Source organism: Columba livia, chromosome 8 (assembly GCF_036013475.1).
Source record: "Columba livia isolate bColLiv1 breed racing homer chromosome 8, bColLiv1.pat.W.v2, whole genome shotgun sequence".
Taxonomy (NCBI): domain Eukaryota; kingdom Metazoa; phylum Chordata; class Aves; order Columbiformes; family Columbidae; genus Columba; species Columba livia.
Window position 1 is genome coordinate 4,000,913 of NC_088609.1, and position 26,991 is coordinate 4,027,903.

At 47.9% G+C, this 26,991-nt stretch overlaps 1 protein-coding gene and 1 long non-coding RNA gene across 2 annotated transcripts in view; both read left to right on the forward strand.

Moving 5' to 3' along the window:
- Window positions 1-21,608, forward strand: part of EIF2B3 (eukaryotic translation initiation factor 2B subunit gamma) — a 97,975-nt gene extending 76,367 nt beyond the window's left edge. The window contains exons 11-12 of the mRNA XM_005501029.3: window positions 9,919-10,022; window positions 21,397-21,608. Coding sequence (XP_005501086.1) covers window positions 9,919-10,022; window positions 21,397-21,449 — 157 coding nt within the window. The 3' untranslated portion in view covers window positions 21,450-21,608. The remainder of the gene's footprint in view (window positions 1-9,918; window positions 10,023-21,396) is intronic.
- Window positions 21,609-22,741: 1,133 nt separating this feature from the next.
- Window positions 22,742-25,765, forward strand: LOC135580078 (uncharacterized). Its single transcript, XR_010474214.1, has 2 exons — window positions 22,742-23,974; window positions 24,366-25,765. It is a non-coding gene; the product is annotated as an uncharacterized LOC135580078 (long non-coding RNA).
- The last annotated feature ends 1,226 nt before the right edge of the window (window positions 25,766-26,991 follow it).

A 26,991-nucleotide genomic window follows, 5' to 3' on the forward strand; every position in this document is an offset into this window, starting at 1 on the left:
GGTTGCTTGAAAACTTTGTGTATCTGAACGCTCCTGCCATAGCTGCACGTGTGCTCAGTCTGTGCAGTAGCTTGGGGCAGCCCCTTGTGTTTGTTCTGTTTGCGTTAGAGGTGGTGCCGTACAACGGAGTCCCTGCATTGCTGTCCCCAGGAGCAAGCTGTAACACTGGCACGCTGACCGAAACTTGTTCCGAAGGGTGACTGTGCCATTTGCAAACGAAAAGTCATGTCTCTGATAGATTTGTCCCCCCTGATGAGCAAGACTGGAAAACTGGTGACAACAAACAAAGAAAAGGCTGAGGTGCCCAGCAACTTTTTTGCCTGAGTCTTGACTTGAGGTTGTTGAGCCTGGAGAACAGAGGCCTCCAGGAAGAACTTATTGCAGACTTTTAGTACTTAAAGGGGGCTTATAAGAAAGATGGGGGCCTGTTGTGCTATAACAAGGGGCAATGGTTTTAAACTAAAAGTGGGGAGATATAGACTAGATGTAAGGAAGAAGTTACTTACAATGAGGGTGGTGAAACACTGGCCCAGGTTGCCCAGAGAGGTGGTAGATGTCCCATCCCTGGAGACATCCCAGACCGGGCTGGACAGGGCTCTGAGCAGCCTGAGCTGGTGAAGATGTCCCTGCTCATTGCAGAGGGTTGGACTGGATGAGCTTTGGAGGTCCCTTCCAACTCAAATGATCCTATGATTCTAACTCCACCCTGATCTCTTCGTAGAACAGAAATCACTGCTGTTGGGACTTGCACGCAGGCTGGCAATGAATTATGCTGACCTGAGTGACATAACTGTGTTTCATTTGGTATATAGAAACACTTCGCTTCCTTGAAATGAGACCTACATAGGGATGGGTGAATTTACTTCCAGGTTCCTGTTTGGGCTTTTGTTATGGCAGTTGGTGGCTGGTTTGGTTGTGTTGGTGGCTGGTTTGGTTGTGTTGGTGGTTGGTTGGTTTTTGTTGTTGTTGGGTTTGTTTGGGGTTTGTTATTTGTGGGGTTTGTTGTTTGGTTGGGTATTTTTATTACTATTTTCTTGGGTATTTTTGTTATTATTTTGTTGGGTTTGGTGGTGGGGTTTTTTTGTTTGTTTATTTGTTTGTTTTCCAAACATTTGCTTCATTTTTACCCATCTTGTAGTTTTACTTAGTTTTTTAATTTCTGGCAGAAGGAACGTCTAATTGCTCTGGTCGTACAGGACCTTGTGCTGAAGTGCTCTGAGCATTACAAATAATATTAACAGGAAAAGCCTGTTGAATCCTTTATTCCATCCCTGCAGATAAAGATTTCGAAATCTCTTGTTTGTTAGTAAAACCATCTCAGTGTATACACTTACTGAAAGGAGACTGGCCATTTTGTGATGTGTGCGGTATATCCTTCTTCCTCGGTCATGGAAAATGAATGTTTCCGTGGGAAAGATTCAAGAGATGGGACTACAGTAGGGGAAAAAACCCTTCATCTTTGGACTACTTAGAGGTTAGTTGAGGAGGCAAGTACAAGAAGCTTGGATAAGTATCAAGTCCACAGTAAGCCGTGCTTAGTTAAGCCGCGCCAGTCTGGGTTCAGGAACTGTAAGACTGGGATTGCAGATGTGACTGAGGTTCTTGTGGGTGTGTGTGCAGGGGCAGGAGCTGTTGAACAATAACCTTGTGTTCTTGTTGTGTTTGTAAAGTTGTTGGAACTACCTAAAAACAAAAGAACCCAAAAGAAGTGCTGAAATTCCCCATGTGATGCTTTTGGAAGGGGAAGGGGTTAAAAAGACAGGCAGATTTGTTTCAGGTCAGGCTGCACATGATGCCAGCAAACAGCAGAGCCTGTCAGCATCAGGGAACTCGGAATGCAAGGGAGGTGACACCGAGCACTGCGGGTTGTGAAAACCGCGGGGAGGTGACGTGAATATTGAGGACAGAGGGAAAGAGAGACAAGTGCCAGGGGGAGATGTGGTGAACCCTGGGGAGTTCTGCCTCCCTGGGCAGAAAGAAAAGGCTGGATTAAAAGTTTGTATGAAGGACTAAAGTATCCAGATTTGTGGAGGAAGGACTGGCACCAAAAATGTTATGTCAGCCAAAATGAACGTCCTCCTTGTTCAACCATGTGAAGATAGTAAGTTATGTGTTGGATTTTCTTAAAGGTGTTCTGGCTGGCTGTGTGAAAGTAGATGGCACAGACGCTGTAATGTTTCTCAGTAAGGGGACTAGAGACAGACCACGTGTGACTGGTTAAATGCTACTCTAGTTTACCACGTGTCTCCAATTTATTGCTACTTTCGATGAGAAAATGTGCAAAGGAAGAAAACAACAAGCAAGCCGAGCTGGATTGACTACTAACTGCAGATTGATTGTGAAGTTTATTGGTTGTTTCCTCAATAGCGCCAAATCAGCACCTGATGTAGAAACAGTCAGCGGTTTTAAGAACGTCCTAATTAAAACCAGGATGGAATTGAGCGTTTATTGGGGTTCAGCACATAAGTGGGTTTTTTCCCCTTGGATAATGGCAGTACAAAAGAATGATCCTATTGTCAAGGCAACATTTGTTGAAATTGTAAAATATATTTTACAGTAAATTCCCTTGTGAGAAGGAATGAAGAGATGAAGTTGCTTCCAGCACCATGGCTTGCAAAGCTGCAAATAAAGATTTGCTTATGCTGGGATTCCCAAACATTTTGTATCTTGAACCGTTGTTTAAGATGGCTCTGGTCTTCTCGACACTTTGTCTCACCCCCCTGCCCTATGCTCCCCCTAGAAATAAGAATTAGTGTAGAATAGATATTGCAGAAAGCACATGTAAAGTGAGAACCTGATTCAGAAAAAGCACATGCTTAGCTTAACTATATGGATCAAGTATATAATGGATGTCGATAAACATGAATGTATGAAGAAAGCTATGTGTAGTCCTTGCATGGAAAAAGGGCTGTTATTTCTCTTGATTATGTATTCATTATATTTTGTCCTTTTTGTCACACCTCTTGCTTTTAAACTATAAAAGTTTTTGCTCAAGAACCATCATTTTCATTCTACTATTTAATTCAATGCATGTTCTGTATAAGGTACTGAATAGAGACAACCTCTGGCTGGCAGAATTTGCTTTCAGGATGATAAATTGAAGAAGAAAGGGCGAACTAGGAAAGCAGTGAGCAGGAAGCGGTTGAGCTACTTGCAGGGCTACTTTCAGTTACTTTCAACTGAAGTCAAATTCTGCTGTATCTAATGTATTTAGGATATTTCTCATCTAGTACCTATTATCTTGTGAATGTCTGGACCATTATTACTAGCAGCTCCTCCAAAAGAGCTTCCTGGTACCTCAATCTGTCTTAAATCAATCACCTGTTCTTTAATCTCAGATGCAGATGTTTCCCTGAGAGCGCAGGGAGCTCTTCCCAGTTTACCAAACGTCTTGTACATCGACTGTTGAACTTGACACACAGATCGTCTCTGAGAAGTGACATTTTAAAACTGCTCTTCTCATTCTTCTGGTCTGCTGCTTCAGGTGGCCGGGGCTACGTCACACGTCAGAACTATAAATAAGCTTCTGCCTCCTGCTTAGACATTAGACATGGGTCTGATTGAAGAGTATGGGGATTTTTCACAAGCAACTGGTTGCTGTTGGATTGTGGTAGGAATCTTGGTGTAAGTATCTCTGATGCTCTTGAAAATCTTCCCTAACCTGGGTATGGAAAAGGAAGAAGTTATCACATTGTGCCAGAATCATGCCTGTAAGTTGCTAAGGGGTTGAACGAGTTCAGCTTGGCTCTAAGAAGGCAGACTCTGTAAGGGTGACATTTAGAGAATCCTTCTTCTCCATCAGCCTAGCCCATATGATACAGAAGCTGATTTAACCGATAATGTCCAATGGAGGGCTACAGCTCTCAACCCTGAATTGAAAAACCCCACAGAAAGTGTCTTTCTACTGTGTGTGCCATCTTCCCTGCTCAGCCTGACTGTGCCAGCTAGCAAGAAACTAAAGCAAACCCAGAGATGAGAGTGTATATATAATTTCTCTGCTTTGTTACCTTCACATAGACATCTATAGCTTTTCCCGAGCATCAGCTGAGTGTCTGTAAAATCATGCAGGATGTGGCCCTCCCATTCTGCAAAAGAGAATCCAGAGGGAGCTCAGCATTCCTGCGTGTGGGGTTTCCTGGTGTAAAGCTCCTTGCAGCGCACTTTTGCTGAAGTGTGCAAAACCAAGCTCGCAGCTACATAAAAGGCCACCAATTTGTTTGTTCCAAGATCAGATGGATTTAACTGAAGTTTCAGAGGTGAGGCACAACCTTCCAGGCGACCTCCCCTGGCAGCCTATGTTTCACATAATAAAACACGTTAAGGTAGGTTTGAGGCAAACCTTTAAGGTCAGTTGAACTTTCACTGGAAAATACGAGTGCTGGCAAGTATATACAATATGTAATGCAAAATGTTTAGGGTGTGGGGAAGAAGTGTAAAGGAGCCATACCACAGTGATGAGCTTGGCTAGAAAAGAGACATGAAACAAGTTTCTTAGCGAAAACACCCTCAGAGACGGGTGAAGAATTTAGGGGGGTTGGTAGAATGTTTTTGTTACCCCCAAGGGGAAAAACAGGAGATCAAAGCCCAAATTCACTTAAGAATGCTTGCTTTGAAATGTATCTATAAATTATAGCACGTACTGCTGGCATCTATTGCAGTCTTTGGTATTTACTTGAGTGTATAATGTGAGATTCACAGTGCCCTGAGTTCGCTTGTTAGTGTGTAAAAGTGTGTCAGCGTAAAAATGTTTTGGTGTGTAAAGCGTGTTGGTGAAGGCATTTGGGGTTTGTCAGTTGCCTGGTGGTGGTTTTGCCTCTTCTCTGTTTTCCTGTGGTCTTTGTGCCTCACTCCTGTGATCGCCTGTCCAAGCCACCGACTTTCTAGCTAACGGGGGCTTCCTTGAGGGGTTGCTGGTAGGTTTTAGAGCTCTACCTGCCTCCGCGCCACCTCTCAGCGTTATTAAGGTGCCTGTTGTGGCTGTTATCATCTTGGTCAGGGCAGAATGGGATGTTGCTCCCAGGGGAATCCACAGCTGTTACCCCTCAGTCAGCAAAGTAGCTGCCGAGGCATGTCACCCTTTGCTTTTAACTCCTGAATTAGTCTCTCCATTTCGTAGCTCATCTGAAGAAGCGAGAGACCCAACTTCTTGGCATGGCGGAGCAGCACCAACAGGCTGTCCCAGGCTTTGTGCTCCGGGCTCTTTCTTCCTCGTGAGCGTATAGTTTTAAGTGTTGCATTTTAGACACCTCATTTGCTTTGCTGCCCAACAGAGATTATGTCGGGTTTTTGGCACAATTGGATTAAACTAGCAGACCTGGATAACTTCCATTGGCATTTCAGGAGATTTGCTGTAAGGCAAACCTGTGACATTCATACCTTCCTAAGCTTGCACAACTAGGGCGAGAGCTGCAGTTGAGGTCTTGACCTCAGTTACTTAAGCCCCTTTCTCCCAGGAGTGTTCATCACTTTAATCACAGAGTCCTAAATAATCAGTGGGTAGCCTGTAATTAGGGGGTTGTGTCTTGGACTCCTGCAGCCTGCTCCTGGTGTGCTGAGCGCTGCGTATTTTGATTTCCCGTTCCCCCAAAGGATGTTTGATCTCAGATTTACACTCGAGAAAATTAAGAAGGGTACGGTACCTCAGTCCCCTGGCAGTCTTCCTGCTTTCAGTGGTAGGTGCCTTGCTTTTCCCAAGTATCGCAGCGCTGCAGCGATTGACACACTTGATTTAAGAGTTTGATTTATAGACTGATACTCAGGCTGAAAGTCAGCAGTTCCAGGGCTGCGTAAATCAGCCTGTCTCTGGGACTAATACTTCCTTATTTATAATTTCGACAGGAGATTGAATTCTTTCTCAATTCTTTACATTTCTTTCAGATGTAATCGACCACCCTGTCCTCTGGTTTAAAGCTATGTGACTTTGCCACAAATAGAGGGAGGGGAAAGTGAGCCGAGTCCAGGAATTGCTGTGCTATAAAAGCTCCATATTGTATGCTCTTGGACTTCGCTTTCTCCCAGCTTCCTTCAAGCCCACACAAGAGATGGACTTGAGGTTTTTTGGCTTTCTTCCCCTCTCCCCTCCCTCCATACATAGGCTGACCTTTTAGAAAAATAAATAAAAGATAAAGAAGGACCTGGAATGTTGCAGAATGTGTGTACATTTTGCTCTCTGTTGTTTTCTGCTGGGATTAGTTGTTTACAATGGGGGAAGAGAGGGAGGGCAGAGGAAGGGAGGTCTGTGGCCTTAACTGAAATTAGTGGCATTTCAGAGTGATCTTGTTAGGTGGTCTGCAGTTTAAAGACCTAAATCCTTGTAATCCCCCCATGCCTCCTTGGCCACTACGCCTTTTGCTCTTGTTCTCTCACTTTCAAAAAAAACCCACCCCAAAGTCAGCCTCTCTGTGTCTCGGATGCAGGCGCGGAACAGACCCGCATGGACGCACGCACAGGCGTCCAGCACGCTCTCCCTCACACGCTTCCATTTGCACGTTGTACCTGTACAACAAATTAACATCTTCGCTACATCTGTTCCTACTGCAGGACCGGGCTTGTAAAACGCTCTCTCTAGAATGCAGACGCACGCTGAATATTTGTATTTATTTTCTGACAAACACCCAGCCGCCAGACTTTCAGTTTGTGATTACACTTAAAACAAATTCAAATTGAAATTTCAGCCATAAATCAAATGCCCCAAATTAGTTCCTCTTGTGGGTTTGAACATGCTCTTTGGATTTTAAGGTCAGACGATATCCGTTTTCACCGTGCTGAAAAGTTTAAAAATATACTACATTTTCGGGAAGAAAAATAAATATGGTTTGCATTATAAAGCAGTACATCAAATGTTCTCGTGTGCGCGCACACAACAGTGTCGATTAGGCTGGGTGCTGTTGGAGCACCTTTGAGGGCTAATTGCTCCTAATTGTTAAGCAAGGCAGGAGCCGTGAGTGCCGTGAGATGTGATATTCAGCCTGTAAGAGAATAGAAATTTATTCCTTACTCTTCAACTTAAAAAAATAGTAAAAATTAAATAAACACACAAAATACTTCTCTTGGCAGGCCTTATAGCATACTTTTTTTAAAAAAAAATAAAAGGCATTTACAAGTGGTTTCAAAATGGCTGTGTTACATCTGTCAGCGGGTGAAGGGAACACCCACAAATTGTGTTTTTATCTCTTGAAGTTTTGTTCCACTTGAGCAATAAAAGCCGGATTCGCTGCTGGTTTGTGTGATTGGAGTAATCTGAGCGTCGAGTATGGTTTTTAAACTTCTGCAGTTGGTCGGGTTTATAAGTTTTAAGAAAATCCTGGAGCGGCGGCGTTCTTGGGGCTTGTTTTCCGCTGGCACTGGGGAAGGGTTGGTTGCTTTGTGAGCACCTGGCACGGACAAGTTCATCTCGGTTCCCTGGCCTGTCCCTCCCAGCAGTTGGTTTGGCAGGACCCCCCCCACCTTTGATGTTAATGTCATCAGCAGTTTCTTGGTTACAATGCTATTCCTTCTCCTGGAGTTGAAAAGCTATCCCAAGTAGGCTCTGAACACACATCAGTATTCTCCAGCCCAGCTTAAATCCCCTCTCTGTTGGGGAATATCCTCCTGCGTGAGGATAACGCCAAGAGGTGTCGTGTGCTCACGGCTGCTCTCGTGCTCACAAGTGATAGATGGTGGGAACCTAAAAGTTTGCAAAGCTCTCATCTGACTGGCTCGAAGCGGTGGAGGAGGAGGTATTTTGGATGGGAGCCATTTCAGTGGGAAACGAGCAACCTCTCCCATCACCTTCGCTAGTCCTGCCGAAAACCGGGTCAGGATGGCAGCGGAGCCTCCTGCCACCCATTCCTCCCCTGGCCCGGCTGCAAGCGCAGAGTTGCTCTCGCTCTCGGCCACGGCCGTTGTACAAGACGATGGCCTGAGCCTCTGCGCGGGCACGTGAAGCTTTTGGAAAGGAAGCAGATCGTGACAGTGGGAGAGCAAAGGCAGGCGGGGGTCTGCTGTGTATCCTTGCCGCTTTTTATCTTGTTAACATGTTAGTGAAAACCTTGCCAAGGCAACCTGAGCTGGTTACTTGTAGCATAATTGCTCATATTGCCTCCTTATAGGTCAGACGAGGGGGAGTTTAGGCGAATTAAAAGAATAATTGTTCAGAAGGGATGGACTGTTCGAGGGGGGTCGTAACTGCTGGCCGCTGCGGCTGAGGTCCAGTTTTATTGCTTTTATTCCTGCAGAATTAATGTCGGTTTTGTGGGGCAGATGGTTTCTGCTCTAACTCACACAAGCACCAGAACCATAATATGTTTAATAGCACATTCTGTGTACTAGATAATAGTGATGTGTGAGCAGGAAAATACGAGGAATTAATTTTAGGATCGGCGGTCTGGAGTGAGGATTGATGTTTCTCTCTTCTCCCGAGGACCACAGCTGGCTTGCTCCCCATTCCATACAGAATTTAGGCTCAGGGCTCTGACCTGATACCAGAACTCCTCTATGCTGTTAGTTGAGGCTCCGGGGTAAGAATTCTGTCCACAAGCCACCCGGATGGTGCAGTGAAACACAGCGAGTAGTGGTGATGCCTGTGACCAAGGCGGTGAATGGCTGCAGATCATTAAACTGTGGAACTTGCCGTGCAGAAAGTCACTGAAGCCAAAAACTTTAGACAGAGATCAGCTGTTTGGCTGAGGATAGCAGGAATATCCACAGTTTGTGTAATTAATATTAGCAGAAATGCTGGGGAGAAGACATGAAGCGCCATGGTTCACAGGAGGATTAATACGGGGGAGCAGATTACCTGTGTCTCTCTGGGTTGTACGTTTTGCTTATAACTTCTTCCAAATCAGCTGGTTTTGATGTGTGTTAGATTTAGTGTTTTTAGGCACTTCTTAGCTGGGTGCCTTCAAATTTTCTATCTTTCAATGACTTCTACCTATGTTTGCACATGTGAATATGAGGAAACAAATCATTTGCGTTGTAGCTATTTTTCTTCTCTGTAGTTTGAAAGACATCGCATTTAATACCACTTAACACTACACATGATGCTCAGTCAACAGCATTTCAGGACACGTCAGGGATACTAGTAAAGAGCCATAACTTCCATTTTACTGCATGGAAGGGCTCAGACCAGTGCAGTAACTCGCTTGGCATCTCTCAGCACAGAGTTACGAAGCCAGAACTTGGACTCTGAACTCTGGACAATCAGATCAGCAGATTTGAAAGCTGGTTATTGTGGATTCAAATAAATTTTGGAAGAAGGTGACTTTAGCAAAAGTTCCATCCCGTGTAGCATTTTAGACTTTGTGGTGTCAAAGTTTACGTGAGTGTGAAGATATCCAAAGCAGGTAGAGCAGGTTCAATGTGGGTTTCATTGGTTTAGTACTGCAGAATAATCATGTTTGGGTGCTTGAAGGTAACACGAACAAAGCCAACCAGCTGAGATACTGATCTGCCCCTTCTTGCCACCCTTTCTTGGTGCCTGGCAAGCTGGAATGTATGAAACTTCTCAGCAAAATTTGCAGGGAAGGACTGGGCTGCTGCTCCTCCCTTTGACTGGGATGCTGAGCAGAGAAGCCACCCCGGCACTTACCCAGACTGTCTGTGGAAAATACGAGACTTGATCCAGGTCCCACGTCCCAGGCAAACGTCCTGTCAATGAAATCCTCTGGCAGTATTTATTCTGTTAAGCAAATGTAGAGAAAAGCTGTTCTAACCGGAGGTAAAACTGGAAAACTCTTCTTGCGAACCCATTCTGACAGCTGGCATTTCAGTTTTTCCAGCAACGGGGTGTGAGGAGCTGGAGAAGAACAGTGGAGGTTTTGAGAAAAGAGCAGCACTGAACCTACCTACAGGATCATGTCACGGGCTCATTAGATCTTCCAGTGAATACCTTTGTTTCCTACCTGTCATTTTAAATTAATTTCTTGCTTTATGTTGTAGGTGCTGTCTTCAGGGCAGTGTTATTTGTCATAATGCTGTGATAGAGAAAGGCGCAGATATCAAAGACTGTTTGATTGGAAGCGATCAGAGGCTGGAAACCAAAGGTAAGTAGAGGAGCGGTATTTGCAGTATGTTTGTAATAATTTTTAGAATATCCTGCTCAAGATTTTACTCCTGCTTCTTTATAAAGTGCCCGTAAACAGTAGCAGTTCTACAGCGTGGTATCCTATAATATTAGGATTTGTTTTTTGTGGAAAGTACAGCTTCTTGGCATGAGACTAGTTCAGGGACTTGCTTCTCTGAAGTTGGCAGAAAAGCTCTGTTGTTATTGTTGTTATAAAGAACAAGATTGGGTGCTGAGACAGTCTTTTCCCAGAGACCACAATTAGATCAGCCTGAAGTTGTCCTCAGCAGAAGGAGCCATTGTTTTGACTAGCAATCTTTGGCAGTATCGGGGCGATGCAGTCAAATATTGATCGGACAGACATCCTTCCCTTGGTAGGTGCTACCAGTGCGCAGTGCCAGCGTGCTCGTGGTGGAGTATCATACAGGGAGCGGCTGTGCTTGGTGCTGCGTACCAAGGCAGCCACGTTCAGATCTGCTTGACTGCTATGAAATGACATTTTGGGGCTTCAGAGAGGTTACAGCTACGCGGATCTCATTTGGGCAAAGGAAAGCCATCCAGTGCAAGGGTGCGTGGGGAGGGCTCGGGGGTGACCGCCTGAGTGGAACTGGTGATTTCCTGCCTGAAGAGATAATGGGCAGGAAACGGCTTTTCAGTGACTGCACCCCAAGCAGAGGGCTTTTTAATGAATATTTATGGTTGGGGTTTGGCAGATCCCTGCTCCAGGGTGTGGACTGCGGACAAAAGTGAGTTCCTTTGCAGGCTCCATGTGAGGTTATTTAATCACATCAGGATTTGTTTGCTCACGTTGTCTTTATGGGTGGATTCCCAATTGTAAGTGTCCTGATACAGAGCAGGGTTTGCATTTACCATAGTATAGCGTAACCTATTGTCAGCTACACATATGACAAATTTTCCTTTAAACTGAAACTAAAAGTAAAAAAGATCTGTGAAAACAAAGTATCAATCTGTCTTGCAGTTGCAAGTCTGGGATGCTGTAAACACCCAGTGATGTGGTCTTGGTCCCCGGGTACCAGAGTCTGTGCCTAGTCGTGGCTTTGCCCGTCACATCAGTCTGAATCAAGAGCCCTTGTGGGGTTCATTGTCCCCCTATCACTGAAGATTTGCGCTATTCATGATGTTCTATCTGTGTCCTCCCCTGAACATAAAATCATGGAATTGTTTAGGTTGGAAAAGACCTTTAAGGTCATCGAGTCCAACTGTAAACTTAACACTGCCAAGTCCACCATGTCCCTGAGTTGCCACATCTGCTCATCGCTATGAATCACTGGGAGAGCTGGATCGGGTCGCGTTTGGTCGTTAACCTGCAGCATGAACTATGACGAGATTTGGTGTAGATTTAGCAAATATTATAGGAAATAGGAATCTATTTGAGTGCTTTAGCAGGTTATATCAAACAGAAATATCATCCGTTGACCTCACATCTGCTTCAGTAGTCTCTTGCAGGGCGCAGATCCCAGTCTGGTTGATTCTAGTATATAAACTATCCTTTCTTCTTGATTGTCCTTGTCATCCATGTCTGAATATTTTTCAGGTTCTGTCCATGTATTTGCAGGGAGAGTTGTAACCCATGGTTCATTTGCCTGCTCTTGTAGAGTCTGCTGCTCACCTCTCCGAAGCTTAAAGCCACTTCTTAATGAGTCTATGGACCCTCTCGTTAAACTGTTCAGAAACGTATGATTGACGTTAGCAGAGACACGTTCAGGTAGATTATGAATACACCATTATGCCGAGCAAGAAAAAATAATAAAGCCTCAGTTCATTTCCCTGCCTCAGTTTCCTAACCATTCTGGAATTTCTTTGGGCTGGGGGTCAGGTTCTCCTCGGTGGTCTGGGATCTGTCTGCGAAGTTCATGACTTATTTCCTGAACTGCGGAGTCTTTCCAGCCCAGCATGTCTCTTCTGACCTTGGCTGGTCCCACAGTAAACTGGGCCCTCTCTTTCTCGCTGTGAAAGCATGCCATGACTTCCTTTCCCCTGCCCAAGACTTCCTGTATCTTGTGCCAAGCTTTTGGTGTGGCCCTGTAAGTCTGTTTCCATATTCCCCCTTTCATCAAGACTTTGGCTGTGTTGTTCTGTTTGGTAACTTTTCCTTTTTCCAGCTCGAGCCTCCACGGCCAGGTTAGAAAAAGAAAAAACCTAGTTCTCTTGGGTTGGAGCCACCTTTTGTTGCAAGCTGATCACACTTCAGCAGACGTAAGCGGTAGCAGCTGGCTGTTGACCCTAGTCTGGGAGTTCCATGTTAGAAACGTCCTCAGCGAAGCTGCGTTCACCTTCCCATAAACATAAAAAAAAGAATACAGCAGCCGCTTATCCCAAAGCATCAGCCAGGACTCATCAAAGGTAGAAATATCCCTGCATCATCCTACACAGCCTCACAGAAACCCCACAGTTGCCTTTGGTGCAGAACTGGCTGTTGCTCCCTGCTGTGCCAGGTGAGTCCTGGCCACGCTGCCCCAGCAGCTCGGGGTACAAGAGCTCTTTGAGCCCGTGGTGCACTGACCTCCTTTCATAAAATGAACTCCAGTCCCATGCAAGGAGGATGGCAGCAGAACAGCTACCACAAATGACAGGCAAATGTAACTCAAACCAGCTCTCATCCTTTTCCTTCTGTGGAAGAATGTGGGCATATTTAGGGTGGTCCAAATGGTACAGCTGGGAGTAATGGGACTGAATTAAACACAATTTAGGTTGGCTATCCGGAACGTTTTCCTAACGATGTGGTCTGGTAAACTGTGGGATAATCTCCCTGGGGACGCGGTGGGAGCCCTCATCGCTTAATAATGGGCTTGGCAAAGCTCTGGACACCTAAATAGAGGGAATACTCCAACACTGATTACGGGGGTAAATCAGATGCAGCCTAGTAGTTTCAAACTGAAAAGAAAGTTAGAGACGCAGGAGGGGACAGGTGACTGTCAGCAATGACATTCCAGTCCTGAGTCGACTTCAGCACTGGCACAACACCCGCCAGAGATGGAACTTTTAAGTGCCTCTGTTAAAGTCAAGGTATGGAGTTTTATTAAACTTCTGGATTTGCAAGCCATGCCTCCTGAGAGCCATACTATTCTCTTCCTACTGCTTTTATTACCAAGCTTAGGAAGCATCCACTTTCCTTCCTCTTTGATACTTTAATTTAAGGAATTTGCTAGGAGAGAATTAACAGATGGGCTTTGTGAAAGCTACCTCACACAGGTAGTAGTTTGAAAAACATGTTGGTACCATTATTAAGGGGATAGGAAATGGCAGGCAGCAGTTCTGAAAGAACTTAATTGCACAGGGCATTCAATCACTGTTTCAAAGACAGTTATTAGGATCATGCTCCCGCCTTTTCGATGAACCTGTTCTTAAAGAGGAGCTCAAAAGCAGCATGCGCTCATTGAAGTGGGACTCGGGAGATGGTGCTGGTGATGGGCCAGTCGAGGAGTCAGATGAGCCCTAGAGTCAGTGAGTGCAGTTCCCATAGGGCTTTCCAGCCCGGATTCAGCAGGGAGTGTGTTATACATCTGCTATAGGTTAGCTAGGAAGAGGTGTGTACAGTAAGGTGGCCTAACCTTTCTTCAGAGCAACACCAAGAACAGAGATGATGAAGACACACACATAGGAAAATTAGCAAAATTGATGTAAAACTTGTTGGGGCAGGGATGATTTATGCACATTGGGAGTTACGGAGCCAGTGTTGTTCGGATCAGCTTGAATCATTGCATACCCAAAAAGTGCATTAGAGCAGTGTTGTTGCCACAGAGCACATGTTGTTGCCACAGAGCACGTGTTCAGAAAGGGAGAAAATGGCAGCATTCATGATGCTGATGTAATCTTAGCTTGGTGTCCTGGTACCTACTTAGTAGCAGCATCACCTCTGTGACCAGGTTGCAGACTAAAACTTCACTGTGCTTATTCCTCTGCAGTTTTTATGCCACCATAGAATTTTATTTTCCTTGGTGCCCTGACACAGTCAACACCCAGAATAAGTAGTGCTTGCTGAATGCAGGGATTTTCCATCTTCCTCATTTTCCTGTATTTTTTCAGTTAGTGTCTGAAACTTTAATTACTGTGCACTACACAAGAGGCAAGATCCTTCCTTTCTATGGCTTTTCTGCAACATTTGTCATCTTAATGCTTCACAACCATGAACAACCTCATTTTTGCCTCCTCAGTATGAATGTAGTTGGTTTTTCCTCCTGCTTTACAGAGATCTGAGAGACAGGGGGATTCCAATCACATGCCCATTCATTTGGACTGGCCAGCTTAAGTGCTGAAGTTGTATGTTACATGTGGCATTTCGTAGCTATTACAGACTTGACAGGGTAGCCTTAGCATTTTCTTTGTAAATGTTGGGAGGGAAGGTTCAGTCCACTAAAAAAACCAAAACAAAACAGAACAACAACAACAGAAACCCCAGTTTTATTATGTGGGATTATGGTGGCCCTTGCATGGATCCTTAGCAGTGTCAGACACTTGAATTCCATTGTACAGCTTTCTGCTGCTTCAGTTGATGGGAACTGATAGCAGTGGGTCATCTTCCTTAAGGAGAGCAGAATCTGCAACGGGGCAAGAGAAACTCTTTGCCAGCAGGTTTCAGGGATGCTCATGGGATCCACTCTTGGTGCTGGGAGGAGTAGTTACTGTTGGCTTTACTGCTCCTGCTCCCAGCAACAGCCATTGGGACCCAACTACATCAGCTGTGTCCTACCCAATCCTGACTCCTGCTTCACAACTCCCGCTGTGGCTTTGTCCTAAGACCAGCCTCATCCCATTTCTAGCCTTGTCTTTGCTTTTTAATCTAGTCTTTCTCCCATGGAGATTCTTGTCTTTCTCTCTTCCTTGGTTATTCCCAGACACCCACCTGACTTCTCTGGTCTGACCGTAGCTGTGATTTCCAGTCCTTTTGGCTAACAGTCCCACACTCTATTTCCCATCTGGCACTTGCCCGCAGACTGCTTTGAGTCAGACCGCATCCCCTTCTGCACCGCTCTCGTGCCCGGGCAGGATCATTCTGGGCAGGGAGGGAAGCAGTTGTGCCGATGGGGTGTAGGGGAAGCCCTGCCTTCCTCCTGCGCTGCCGTGGTCGGGAGTACTCGCTGCAGACAGAGTCTCTGGAGCTTGTGGCTGCCCTCCTGAGAACATGTGCAAACTAAGATTTTGGTTTTTTCCAGAGGCTTATCACATAGCCAAAACTGTGTGGTTTCTCACAAGAACAGAAAAAGGCACATATCCAGTAAGGACTGGCTCCCGTTTGCGATCATTTTCCAAGTCCTGTTCCAAGCTTGGAGTTCTAGGACTTCTCAATGAAACAGAGTAAGATTGTTTGATTTTAGTGAGGGCCAAAGAGCACATTTTTCTCTAATGTCGTCCTCTGAAGGCAGGTACAGTTCATGAAACCTCCTCATACAAATGGGTGACTGCTTGTGAGGACACTTTGCCCCAGCCAGGATTTAGCAGGACAGGGACAGGAAGGAACTGAGGGACTTTCTGATGCTCTCGCTGCATGCAAGTAGGGGCGAGCATCTGCTCCTGCAAGATGCTGAGTACCTCCTGGTGAAGTCTTCAGGAACTGAAAACACTTAGCACGACACAAGGTCGGGATCAGAAAGCGTGCTGCGGTGCAGATGGGAGTTATGAAAGCTCACAAAGAACAGACACAGACTAAACAGTGCACACATGTATATTGTGCATTGAGGTGCAAGATGAGCTGGAGATGATGTAGGAATGGTGTAAATTCATAGCAAAACCGAGAGGTCCATATGATTTGTTCCCTGAAGTAGTTTTAACTACTGAGTGTCCCTGACAAAGATCTTAGTTGGCAGTTAAAACAGACATCTCTTAAATAGTTATCATTTTTGTTTCAGTGACTATGCAGTGACTACATTTCTAACTGATCCTAATAAGCCTCTTTTCAAAGTTGTATAAAAATGATTTATGAGTTATGGCCTTAGCAATGGCATAAAACTTCCCTTGAATATCTACCCGGTGACACTTTGTCCTCCCCTCTGCCGCTGGGGACTGTCACACTTGTGCACACTGTCATTGCTGGCCGGGGAAGTTCAGGCTTCCCGCATGAGTGGGTTAAATGAGCTGCCACATGCGCAGCGTGTGGATTGTGAAGTCTACCCCATAAGGCAGCAGTTCGTAACCTTGTGGAAATATTTTTACATGCTCCACGCAGAGAAAATCACCACTTGTGCTCTGCTAGAGCTCAGCCACGTGAAAGAGCCAGGAAGAACAGCCCAATGGATGCTGAGAAAGGAAAGGGACCTCTGCTTGCATCCAGCGCGGTGGGCAGCACTGTCCGGGCAGATAGGGCATCTCTGCCATCTTGGCAGGAGGCGTGGACAGAGTCTTTCAGACTGACTTTTCTGAGATCCCCGCTTGCATTTGCTAAGAGGTGTTGATACCCCATGGCAGCACATCAATTGGTACAAGCCAGTCCCTTCTCAGACACTTTGCTGAGACTCTGCCCCAACACTAGGGCTCCAGGTGCGTCCCCCTCCCCAAGGAACTTGCTATCTTGGGCACATCCCCAGCTCTTTGTCTCCTTTTCCCTCGACTAACGCTTTTCCTAAGACCCTGACTGATCACTTTCCCATGCAGCTCTCTTTCCAGTTTCTTCACTCCTCTCATCCATCTGCTCCAAGCCACAGTAAATTTATCTCTCTTCAGGCACTGAATTCAGTGTTGCCTTTACCTTTACACTCGCAAAACATGTCTATTCTCAAGTTTGAGGGCAAAAGGGATAATACCGTTTGAACTATGAGAACCAGCACTGGGCACTGGCAGTTGCCGGGAATGGGTGTGAGGAAGGAGTGAGATCTCTGCTGCCCGCCTGTTCCATGGGCTGGAGACCCCAGGTGCAGGCCGGAGCTGATCCACCTGAAGCCATCATCAGCCCCTTCACCCTGGGGAGAGCTGCACACCCCAGCCCTGGGCAGGGGCGCCCTGCTCACGGGGAGCATCGCTCCGGGACAGCCTCGGGCTCCGCTGCTGGCTGCGCAGCAGGGACGACGTGGCGCTTGGGAGAAGTCTGTGAGACGCTCCTGGCCTTTGGTGCCAGACCATGGTCACCCCCGGTCTCCAGTAAGTAAAGCCTGGCTGGGGAGAGAGCAGGCCTTAGCTGGAAAGCCCCACTGCTCTGTAAACACAAACAAATCAGCCCACATCACCTGCTTCCCTTCTTTATCTCTACATGTAATTTAAAACACCCTCCAGCCTCCCAAAGTCAGGCTTCAGCTGCTTCCCATCCCCTAAAGCCCCTTTAGTTCCTCTCCCCCCCAACCTAGCTGCTTTTCCAGGGCCAACCATCACTGCAGAGACAAGTTGCTCTTCTCTCCCACTCTCTGATCCTTTCTGTCCTGGGTGAATGTGGTAGGAACCACCCACAGCGTGTTTTCGTGCATGCGTTTCTGCAGCCACCCCTCCCCCCTGCCTAGTTTTTTAAGTTAAACTATCTCTTGCTTTAAAGAGAGCAAATACACAGCAGTGGCTTTCATCACTGCTGTATAATAGAGCAGTAATTCTGTGCCAGGGACTGTTTTCTATTTTATTTTAAAGGGTTTATAAAACAGTGTATGTAATTGAGTGAGTAAACTGAACGTTTTCTGGAGCCCCTGAGGGCTGGAACTTCGTGGTGGTCCTGGGCCTAGGCCCTAACCTTTTTTTTTTCCCTCTCTCTTTTTTTTTTCCCCTCCTTCCCCTCCTCCTTTACAACCCAGCGTTGCCACCAGCAGCAGCAGCAGCAATCTGTCTGGGGCTAATTGAGCAAACAACAAGGAGATGCTTTCACATGGCTTTTAAAGGAATGCTCCGGCATCCCCTTTCTGCGAGCAGCTTGGCAGGAACCTGCCAGGAAGGCTGGGGAGCGCTGGGTCCCCGGCTGCTGGTGGGGTTTGCGTTGGGCTGCCCAGTCATTTCCTCCCCTCTGTTTATTTGCATTACAATTTGTTTTTAGCCAAGCACCAAAAGCTGCTCTGCTCCCCAGCTCGCTCTCTAGCTCTTCTTGCCTTGTGTGTATGTTTTTAAGGGGCTAGTGTACAGTATGTGTAAACAAATGTCTTCCAAAGCAGGAATGCATATATAAAAAGTGACAGGTTTTTGATTTATGCTCAGTGAAATCTCCGTGGACACGCGGTTCAAGCACCCAGGCTGACTTCAGGCTGGGCTGCGTCAGCAAGTTGAAGCAAAGTGCTAATCAGGAGGTTTGAATGTGTTGATCAGCTCTGGATTTGCTTAGCGCCAGATGCTCCCAATCTGAGAGGATCTAGTTGAACATGATTTAAGGTTGCAGAGTCCAAGTCTTAAGACTTTCTGAAAGTCCTTTCTCTGATCCCTGTTTCTCTGTGGGCTGAATGCATCTGTAACCCTGCCAGTGTCAGATAAAAGGCAGGCTGGTAAGAAATCCCTAATGGGGAGCTGGGGATGAGAAGGGAGCTGAACAGTTAAGCATGTGAGGTACTTCTCCTTCCTCCCCCAGTTTCAGGCAGAGTTTCTGCATGAACTGAGCTTGCTGGTACCAGCCAGAGCCACTGGCAACTGGCAGCCACGGCTGATAATGAGACGCTATCCACAGCTCGGCTCTCGGGCACAGTGGAGTCTGAATTCCCTCCGCAAGGAGAGCTTTGGGAAGGGAAGAGGGAACTGGGGTGAATCCTTATCAGCCTATCGCATCCCCTCGGGGTGCGGAATCGGGCTTTGTTTCTAGCAAAACCATTCCCTTTATCGCTTAAAAACTTTCTCGCGGATTTGAGGCAGGCACATTCATGTGTTTTCTTTTAGCCTGTACAGGGAGAAATGAGTTTGGTGATTTCATGCGAGTCTCTGAAGTAGCTGTGACATGCGGGTCAGGTCGTGTGTGACCGCCTCAGAGAATCTGGGCCACACGGATCGAGGAGGAGGCGAAACAGGCAGAGGGATGGGAAATGAGAGGATGCATGCTCTGATTGCCCATGTGGCTTTGGCTGCTTAAACTCCCTGAACTCACTGCTGCCTCAGTTTCCCCACTCTCAAAAAACCATTTTGAACTCATCCAGTGTAAAATGCAAGATATCATAAGGTAGCTACAAGCATGTCAGTGCAAAATACAAATAGTTGGTACCACCTCTGCAACGAAGTATGTGACAGGACCTATCCCAGCTCTGCATGTTTAGGACAGCGCAGGATTCTGTTTGAAATGAAGCAAGAAGTTCCCTATTAAGAAGTATTGCTACAGATAACCTATATATAGAACCATAAATTGACATGGCTCTTTATAAGCCTAGATGAAGGCATGTTTAATCTGCAGAGGCATAACGTAATTACTCGCCCTGGATGGTAGCCAGGGTCTTATTCACATCACAGAAATCAACCTGATAGGTAGTCTGCTTGGAGGAGGTTCAGGAATGGAGTCACAGGAGTTGCTACAGGGCCTGTTTGAGATATATTGGGAAAGTTGTTGGGGGTGAGGAATGTTACAGCGAGAAGTGCTGCGGGTTGGATTTGAGGTACCTTGGCAAAGCTGTGTGGGGTCCAGGACGGGAGGAGAGAGGTGCTGGAGGCTGGACTTGGGGCTATTGGCAGGGCTGTGCTGGAGAGGTTGTGTGGTGCTACCTACATCATGCTTGCACCTGGCACTGGTACAGTCAGTCCCTTATTCTCCTGAGCACTGCATCCACCTCTGCTTATCCTGCCCAAAGTGCTTGAGATTGGGCTTCACATTCCAAGCTCCAAGATGTTAGCATGAGTCTTCAGGATTAATCATCAGTTGCCTCTAAATACCCTGAGCAAAGAACTAAATGGCTTGAACTGATGCTGAAGGTGAGAAGCAGCTCCTTGATCTCCATATTTTTGTTTCCACAAAGGGTCTCTGAAAGGCGGTCGTGTGTGTAACCCAACTCTGTCACCCAGGCTGAGGAGACAGCAGGATCCGTATGATTGCGGGGTTGGGGTTGTAGTGGGAAATTATCTTGCTGCGGTCCGAAATTCCTTGACATTTATAGAGCATTTTGTGATCAAACCTTTTCTGGAGCAATGGTTTGCATGGTGCAAAGGTAATGTCTTGAGTTTTAAACCAAGAGAAGCATCCTGTTAGCCCAACCAGTTTGGAGATTGCCAGGAATTTCTTCACTTAGCCAAAGGTGGCATGTTCATTGTTGTGCCGCAGTCTTGCAAAATTCCCTCCCCTGGTGGGAGGAGTTTTAGGTGGGTAAATAAAACATAACCGATTATTTCCACCATCCTTGGCTATCCACCCCGCTGCTGTATGAGGTGCTTCCCAGCGCCTCCCAGGCCTCCATGCTTTATCCCCGGCTCCGGAGCCCGTTGTTATTCCTGGTGTGCAGAAGGGGAGACGGGAGCCTCGGGGCATGGTTCAAACCACCTGAGCCCCACCTGAATATGTGTCCAGCTCCCAGAGAGCAATTTAGATTCACCGCCTCCCCCCGCGCTACCCGGAGGACACCCACTTTGAGCACACCAGCTTTGTGTCACGCGCTGAGGCCGCATGCTTGGGGTTTTTAGGCGCTGGGCTTTCAGTTGCGTGTTTTTATTATTTTGGCTTTAGATCCTTTATTTGCAGTCCTTCCCTGACAAGCTGCTTTTGCATTTTAAAGGGAAGGCTCTTTCAGTACAGCGCATTAACAGTGCTGGGGCAGGGACTGGCCCGTTAATGTGTCCACTGGGGCTGTGCAGAGCTCCTGGGAACAGGCAAAGGAGCGGCCTTGTAGAAGTTGCCCCTCCAACAAGTTTGCTCCATGGGAGTCCGAGGAGGGCTGTCCACTGTTACCCTCAGGGATATCTGTGCTCAGAGACCTTTATGTAGATACTCTTGGAGAAGCTCCATCCAGGAGGGAGAAGTCAGGTTTAAATTTTAAATAAAAGCCCTTTTTTAAGCTTCCAGGGCTGAGGTGGGGTTGCTGAGAGGATCTCATGCTGCCCCAGGTGCTGAACAGCCCCCGTCCTCCCCAGCCTCTGTGCGGTTTGAGGGTACCTGGCACTTTTAGGGCTGGGGTGGATTACTGATCTTTAATTCTATGCCAGATCTGCATGTTGGGTGTCGGTTCTTTGCCTGACCTGGGTGTACACCTGTCAGCAGCAGCTGTGACTTCCGTCGGGCCTCTCTTGTTTAGTAGTGACACATACATGTGAAAACTCATTAGAGAAACCTCCTAATGTTTAGTCAGTTGTTTAGGCTTTTGCCATGCTGTCCGAGAGACGCTGGAGACCAAAGAAAGGCAGCAAATCCATGTTTGAGTTCCCAAGAATCTGCTTTTCTCATTTGTTTTAAAGTTGCAGATTTGAAAAATGCAAGGTCTGAAGCACTGCCACAAAACTCAATTCCTCCTCTTTTCCTCCCTCTCTCTTTTCAGCCAAACATGTTAATGAAGTCATTGTGGGCACCGAACAGCTGATGGAGATATAACCCAAGTAGGTTTTAAAGATGAGTTTATGGAAGCCAGCAGCAGAACCAGATGTTCAAACGTAGCAAGATCATCCATACAGTACTGGCACGGTTTACCGCGTCATTGCTCCTTTCCTGTTCAGCTTTGTATTTATGTCTTAATAAAGAAGTATTTACAGAGCGGTGTGTCCGTCGTCCCCTCCCCCCTCATTGGGATGCACGCGGGTTTGTGCCGGGTAATATCGGTTCCTGCGTGCCCGACAAACGCACTGTGCTTTTCCAGCAGAAGGGAGAGCGGGGACCACACAGACTGTGCCCACTCCGAAGAATGACTTAGCCGCCCTCCCTGCCATGTAAACCACGTCCCTGCAGTCCTGTGCCACCGTTCCCGAGCCTGGGAGAAACCACTTGGGATGCTGCTGGTGCATCTCATCATCCATCGCAGCAGGCGGGCAGCGAAACGCAGCGGTAACGTGGGCTGCTCTCTGCAGCTTCATCAGCCTCCTCCTTGGTCTCTCTCACGGTGCTGCCCCATAGCACAGAAATGTTTAAACTGTGCCTCTTCTCTTCTGTAATGCAGTTGAGGAGTTTGGTCCCCATTTCCAGTTTGGTCCATTACTTTGAAATCCTGCCCAAGAGCTGGAGGGACAAGGGGGATGTGGAGGGAGTGGGGCGTAAGCGCTGGGTACTCTCTGCTTTATTTTGATGGATCTTTCGTTGTTCCTAATCCCAGGCAGGAGGTCCCTCCCCACATCCAGATGACCTATGGATGACGATACCTACGTCTGTGAGATGGGTTGAGTGCGCTAATGTGAAACACACAGCCTCGTGGTGAGGGGTTGTGCCAGAGTTGTAAAGCACCTGGATGGGATTGAAACACAAGCTGTTCTTTAACGTTTATAAATTGGACACAAGTTCCTACCTAAAAGCTGTTTATTAGAATGTAGTAGGATTCAATGGGGCATTTATCTGCCCCTGGCAGTTTGACATCCAGAGGTGCTTACAGCAACTGGCTGGGATGATATTTCATTAACTGAGGTGATAAATTTTAAATGTGTGCTTCATGGGCACCTGAGGAAAAATTACTGTTTCCTAGCTAATTTGCCAGGAGAGAGATTATAATCCAGACATTCCCTGAGTTTCAGAAACAAAATCCCTCCTCTAAAGGACCAGATTGGAAAGAACGGGTACGGATGGGCTTCAAGGCCCTTCACAAGCTGCGGAAAGAAGAAACGCGCTGCAGTTCAGCCCCGGCTCCGTGCTGGAGGTTTTCCCTCGCGTATGTGCGCAAACATGTTCCTAAGGTACGAAGCCTTTTTATCCAAGGATCGCAGAGGCTTTACAAAGGTTAATTAAAGAGAGTTCTTGTCTCCGTGTGCGGCAAGGGAGCGAGGCATCCATTTTGGGTGTGGAGAAACAGAAGCAGAATGGAGCGTAATTACCTGGCTTTGCATTTTAGCAGAAGGCTGTGGCGAAGCTGAGAAGTCCACAGGGACTTTGATTCCCAGTCCTTTTGCTTAAACACAAAGCCTTCTCCCTCTCTGTTTTAAGGATACATCTTAACTTCTGAAAGGTCTGCATCCCCTTACTTAGCTACAGCTTTACCTCTCTGTTCCTTAATTATATGTTAATGTCTCAGTCCTTTTGTTTAGCTAATTTAAGAAGAGGGTGGGGGGCTCTTTACTGTGTCGGTTAGAATTTAGCATTAATTTAGTGTTCTCTGACACTTGAAAACCTGGCCGGGATTTGAGGCGTTTTCTTTTCCTTTTTGCCTTTTACGACCTGCAGGTGTTTGGTGTGAGATAAAAGTAGATCCCAAAGTGAGATTTCGCAGCACAAATTATCAAAGTGAAGATTCACTCTTGATGTAGTCTACGTGTGTGGCAGTAATTATGAAAAATAACTCAGGATAATAGGGCCTTCAGGAATCCCAAGGCGGGCACTGAGAGGTTAACCCTTCCTCATCTCACCTGGTCTCCGCACCACTGTCATCATCAGGTGAGCAGATGATGGGTTGAGTCAGGCACCTTCGTACACCGAGTGATAAACATTACAGTCTTCAAGAAAACGTGGGAGGCGACCAAGGAAATGAAATTCTGTTCCCAGGTGCTTTTGGATGGGACTGTTTGGCCCTAGGTCATACAGACCTTCAGGACGGTGTTACAGGTACGGGCTGCTCACCAGCTTTAAGGATCGGTCACCTTTCAGAGAGCAAGTCTCCTCACTTCTCTGCTCTGTCGTGCCCTGGCAGCTGAGTGTTGCAGCCCATGCCCATCACCGTGCTGTTCACACCAAGGTGCTTTACAGGCAATGTTTCTCCTAAAAGACAGAGCTTCCCAGCTTCCCGGACAGGCTTGTCCTGGACTCTTCCTTGGCAGATGCACAGCTGGGGTTGATGCAAGAAGGCTCTTGGCGACACGTCACGTGCTGCGTCTGCACGCGGTGGAGCAGAGGCTGGCTGTGTCCCCAGCCAGCAGCACCCCTGGGTGGCACTGAGCGGTGTCCCGCCAGCAGCTCCTAAAAGGCTTCTGTGACCAGGGCAGCAGGTTGGTGGGTGCAGAGCCCAGTGGCAGCGTGTGTGCACACAGCTGCCCATGCTTCCTCCTGTGGGTCCCTGCACCCCTAGGACACCATGACAGTGACACCTTCACCACTGCTCTGCCTGTAGCAGTCAAGCACAGGCTCTAGCCAGTGCCCTGTGTGTTAGCGAGCCCTGAGGAGCCCCAAGACTCCAGGGGCACCCTAAGCTCTGCCCCCTTGCCCTGGTTTCTGTGAGAGGTGGGCACCACTTGCAGCAGCCCTACGGTGAGGTGCTTCCCCAGATGTTTGCAGCCAAGCTCATTTGGAAGATGCAGATTTGGGAAAAGCATTTGTTGGGCTGTTACAGATACCAAGAGCTGCAGCTCTCCTCCCTCAGCTTTGTGTTTGCTTTTGCAGGTGACCCTTGTGCTCTTTGAGGAAGGAGCAGCTCATCTGGTCCCTTCTGCGGTCCACCTGAAGTGGATGGCTCCCACCTTCCTGGCAGCCGTGGTGTGGAGCCATGCAAAGGGGACACGAGCAGCAGCCAGCGGGCTTCCCACCACCGCGCTGTTCAAAGGAGCACAAAACCTTCTTTGCACCAGGTTTTGATCTCGCTTTTGGGACAGTTTTTTGGCTCACGGGCAGGAAGGGGAGCGGAGTGCCAGGCTGAGCGGTCGTATGGCTTCAAGTCCGCTGTCTGTCTCCCCCATCATCCACCAAGCTGATGCAATGTGTGCAGTCCTAGCAGTAGGCCTGTCCCCAAACATCTGGAGCTGGGCATCATGGGGACTCACCAGTCTTTTACTGCCTCCAGTCTCCAAGGTTTTTATGCAGAGCTATGTTGCTCTTGCTGGCTTCTTTGCTGGCTTCTCTGCCCCACTTTCCCTCCTTTGGCTGCCTGGGAAGAGTGGTTTTCACCATGCCCTGCCCATCCTTTGGACTTTGCTGGTGGGACCTTCTTGTTTCAAGAGAACAGAATTTTCCTTATTAAACCCTTCAGGTCTGGGGAACACCGGTGTGTTCAGGAGGTGCTTTGCTGCCTCCACACTGCCCCAAATCTGCAGTGAGGCCAGTGGTTGCTCTGGTCCTGCTGTGGTGCCTTATTAAGGGCAGTGTCAGATCCAGCCCCAGGTGGGTCTCGCAGAGGAATCGCCTGCACTGGCAGCAATGGTGGGACAACCGCACAGAGCATGGTGTCACCCGCTGCCCTGCTACCGCTGGTCCCAGAACACCACAGTGGCCATCACTGCCACCCTCCTGCAGTTCCCGTGGCCTTCGGTCACCTGTTTTAAAGGACTGAAGATTGCGGTGTGCAATCACGGCTGGGTCCACTGGCATTACAGGTTGTCCACCATGCCCCATCCCAGCCCCCCTGCTGCCACAAGGCAAGCACAGGGCATGAGGCCTTTCTCACCAGACAACCCACAGGATTAGTTTGGGGACATGGAAGTGTCCCCATGGACGTGGGTCCAGCACTCAGCAAACCCCTGAGCATCCCTGCAGCAGCCATCCCATCCCATCCCATCCCATCCCATCCCATCCCATCCCATCCCATCCCATCCCATCCCACCGAGGCTCGCTCGCTCTCAGCCGGGCAGCTGATTTCTGGATCCTGTTGGTTTTCACTGCATCTCCCGGGAGCCAAGGTCCACAGCCGCGCCTGTGCCTCCCAGACGGGCCGGCAGACGAGAACTTCCTTCCAGGCCCTATAGACAGACATTTTATATACGTTAAAATACGTGTGTATATAAATACAGAAAGCAAGAGCTTGGGAGAGCTTGAGTCTAAATAAACTTGTGTGTTTAAGGCTTTTAAAATGCTAATGTTGAATTTCAGGAGAGGGGGGACGTGAGGGGATTGTTGGACTGAGCACCAAGACAGCTGATGAGCTTGGATGGGTGCCTTTACAATTCAAGGAAAAATGGGATAGTTTGGGAAGGAAAAAGGGATTTTCTTGTTTTTGTTTTTAGTAGAAAATAAAAGAAGCTGCCTTCTTATTTGCCTCCCTCCCCCCGTGCCGGAGCAGCGAGCGACTGGTGTTGTATGCATAAGCTATTCCTTTGTGCAACATCTAAATGGTTAATTGTGTTTGAGGAAGATGTACGGGCGAATGGAGGGACCACCCAGCAAGAGACAGACAAGAAAGAGCGATCTCTGAAATGTTTAACCAGAGAGAGAGCAAAGTTGTTTAAAAATATTTAATTTACAACATTCCACACTGCTGATTATAAATTGGCCGTCCAAAAACACTGCTGCGTGCGGGGAAGGATCCAGGCAGCATGAAACAAATTCTTCTGATTGTTTTTGCTATCTTCCTCCCTCCTTTCCCTGGGGAGTTTAACCCCGTGGCAGGTCGCCCCGGGCAGGGGAGGTGGTGACCAACTGCTGTCCCCCAGGACCCTGGTCCCCGGTGCTGACACCTGTGCTGGGGCCACGGTGCAGCCGCCTGCTGGCACTGGGAGAGCTGGAAGGGACGGTGAGGAGTAGCCAGTGGCCATGGTGGGAACATTTGAGATGGCTGATGAGTAAACGTCCCGCAGCCGCTTTATGCTCTGGTTTTCACCCCAGTACCAGGATTTCCCCAAAGCAGCCAGCCCTGCTCCTGGGCAGGGAACATCGGGAATTCCCCATGAGGTGTTTGTTGGGAGACTCCAGGAGCCAGACCCGGCCAGGCTGTGCCACCGTGACAGTGCCCGCTCTTCGGGTTGGCAGCACTCAGCTACACTGCCCAGCCGTTCACAGGGAAGGAACTGAGACCTGGGCCCTCGCGAGGTCATTGAGCAACGGCAGCGTCTCCCCCTGCTTGGGCCTTTCTGCAAAGGGGGTGGTTGGTGCCGGATGCCGGGAAGAAGGGATTTGGCCGCACTCTGCTTGTGGCCGCTGCTGATCCGCCGCTGGCTTCGGCGCACCCAGTGGTCCCAGCTCTGCTTTCTGTGCGGGGAGCTGCGGCTGCTCTGCCGGGAAGGATGGCTCCCTCTGGGTGGTGGCCAGGCGGCCTCCTGCGTCACCTGGAAATGGCTCCTGCTCCCACCACGACGTTCTT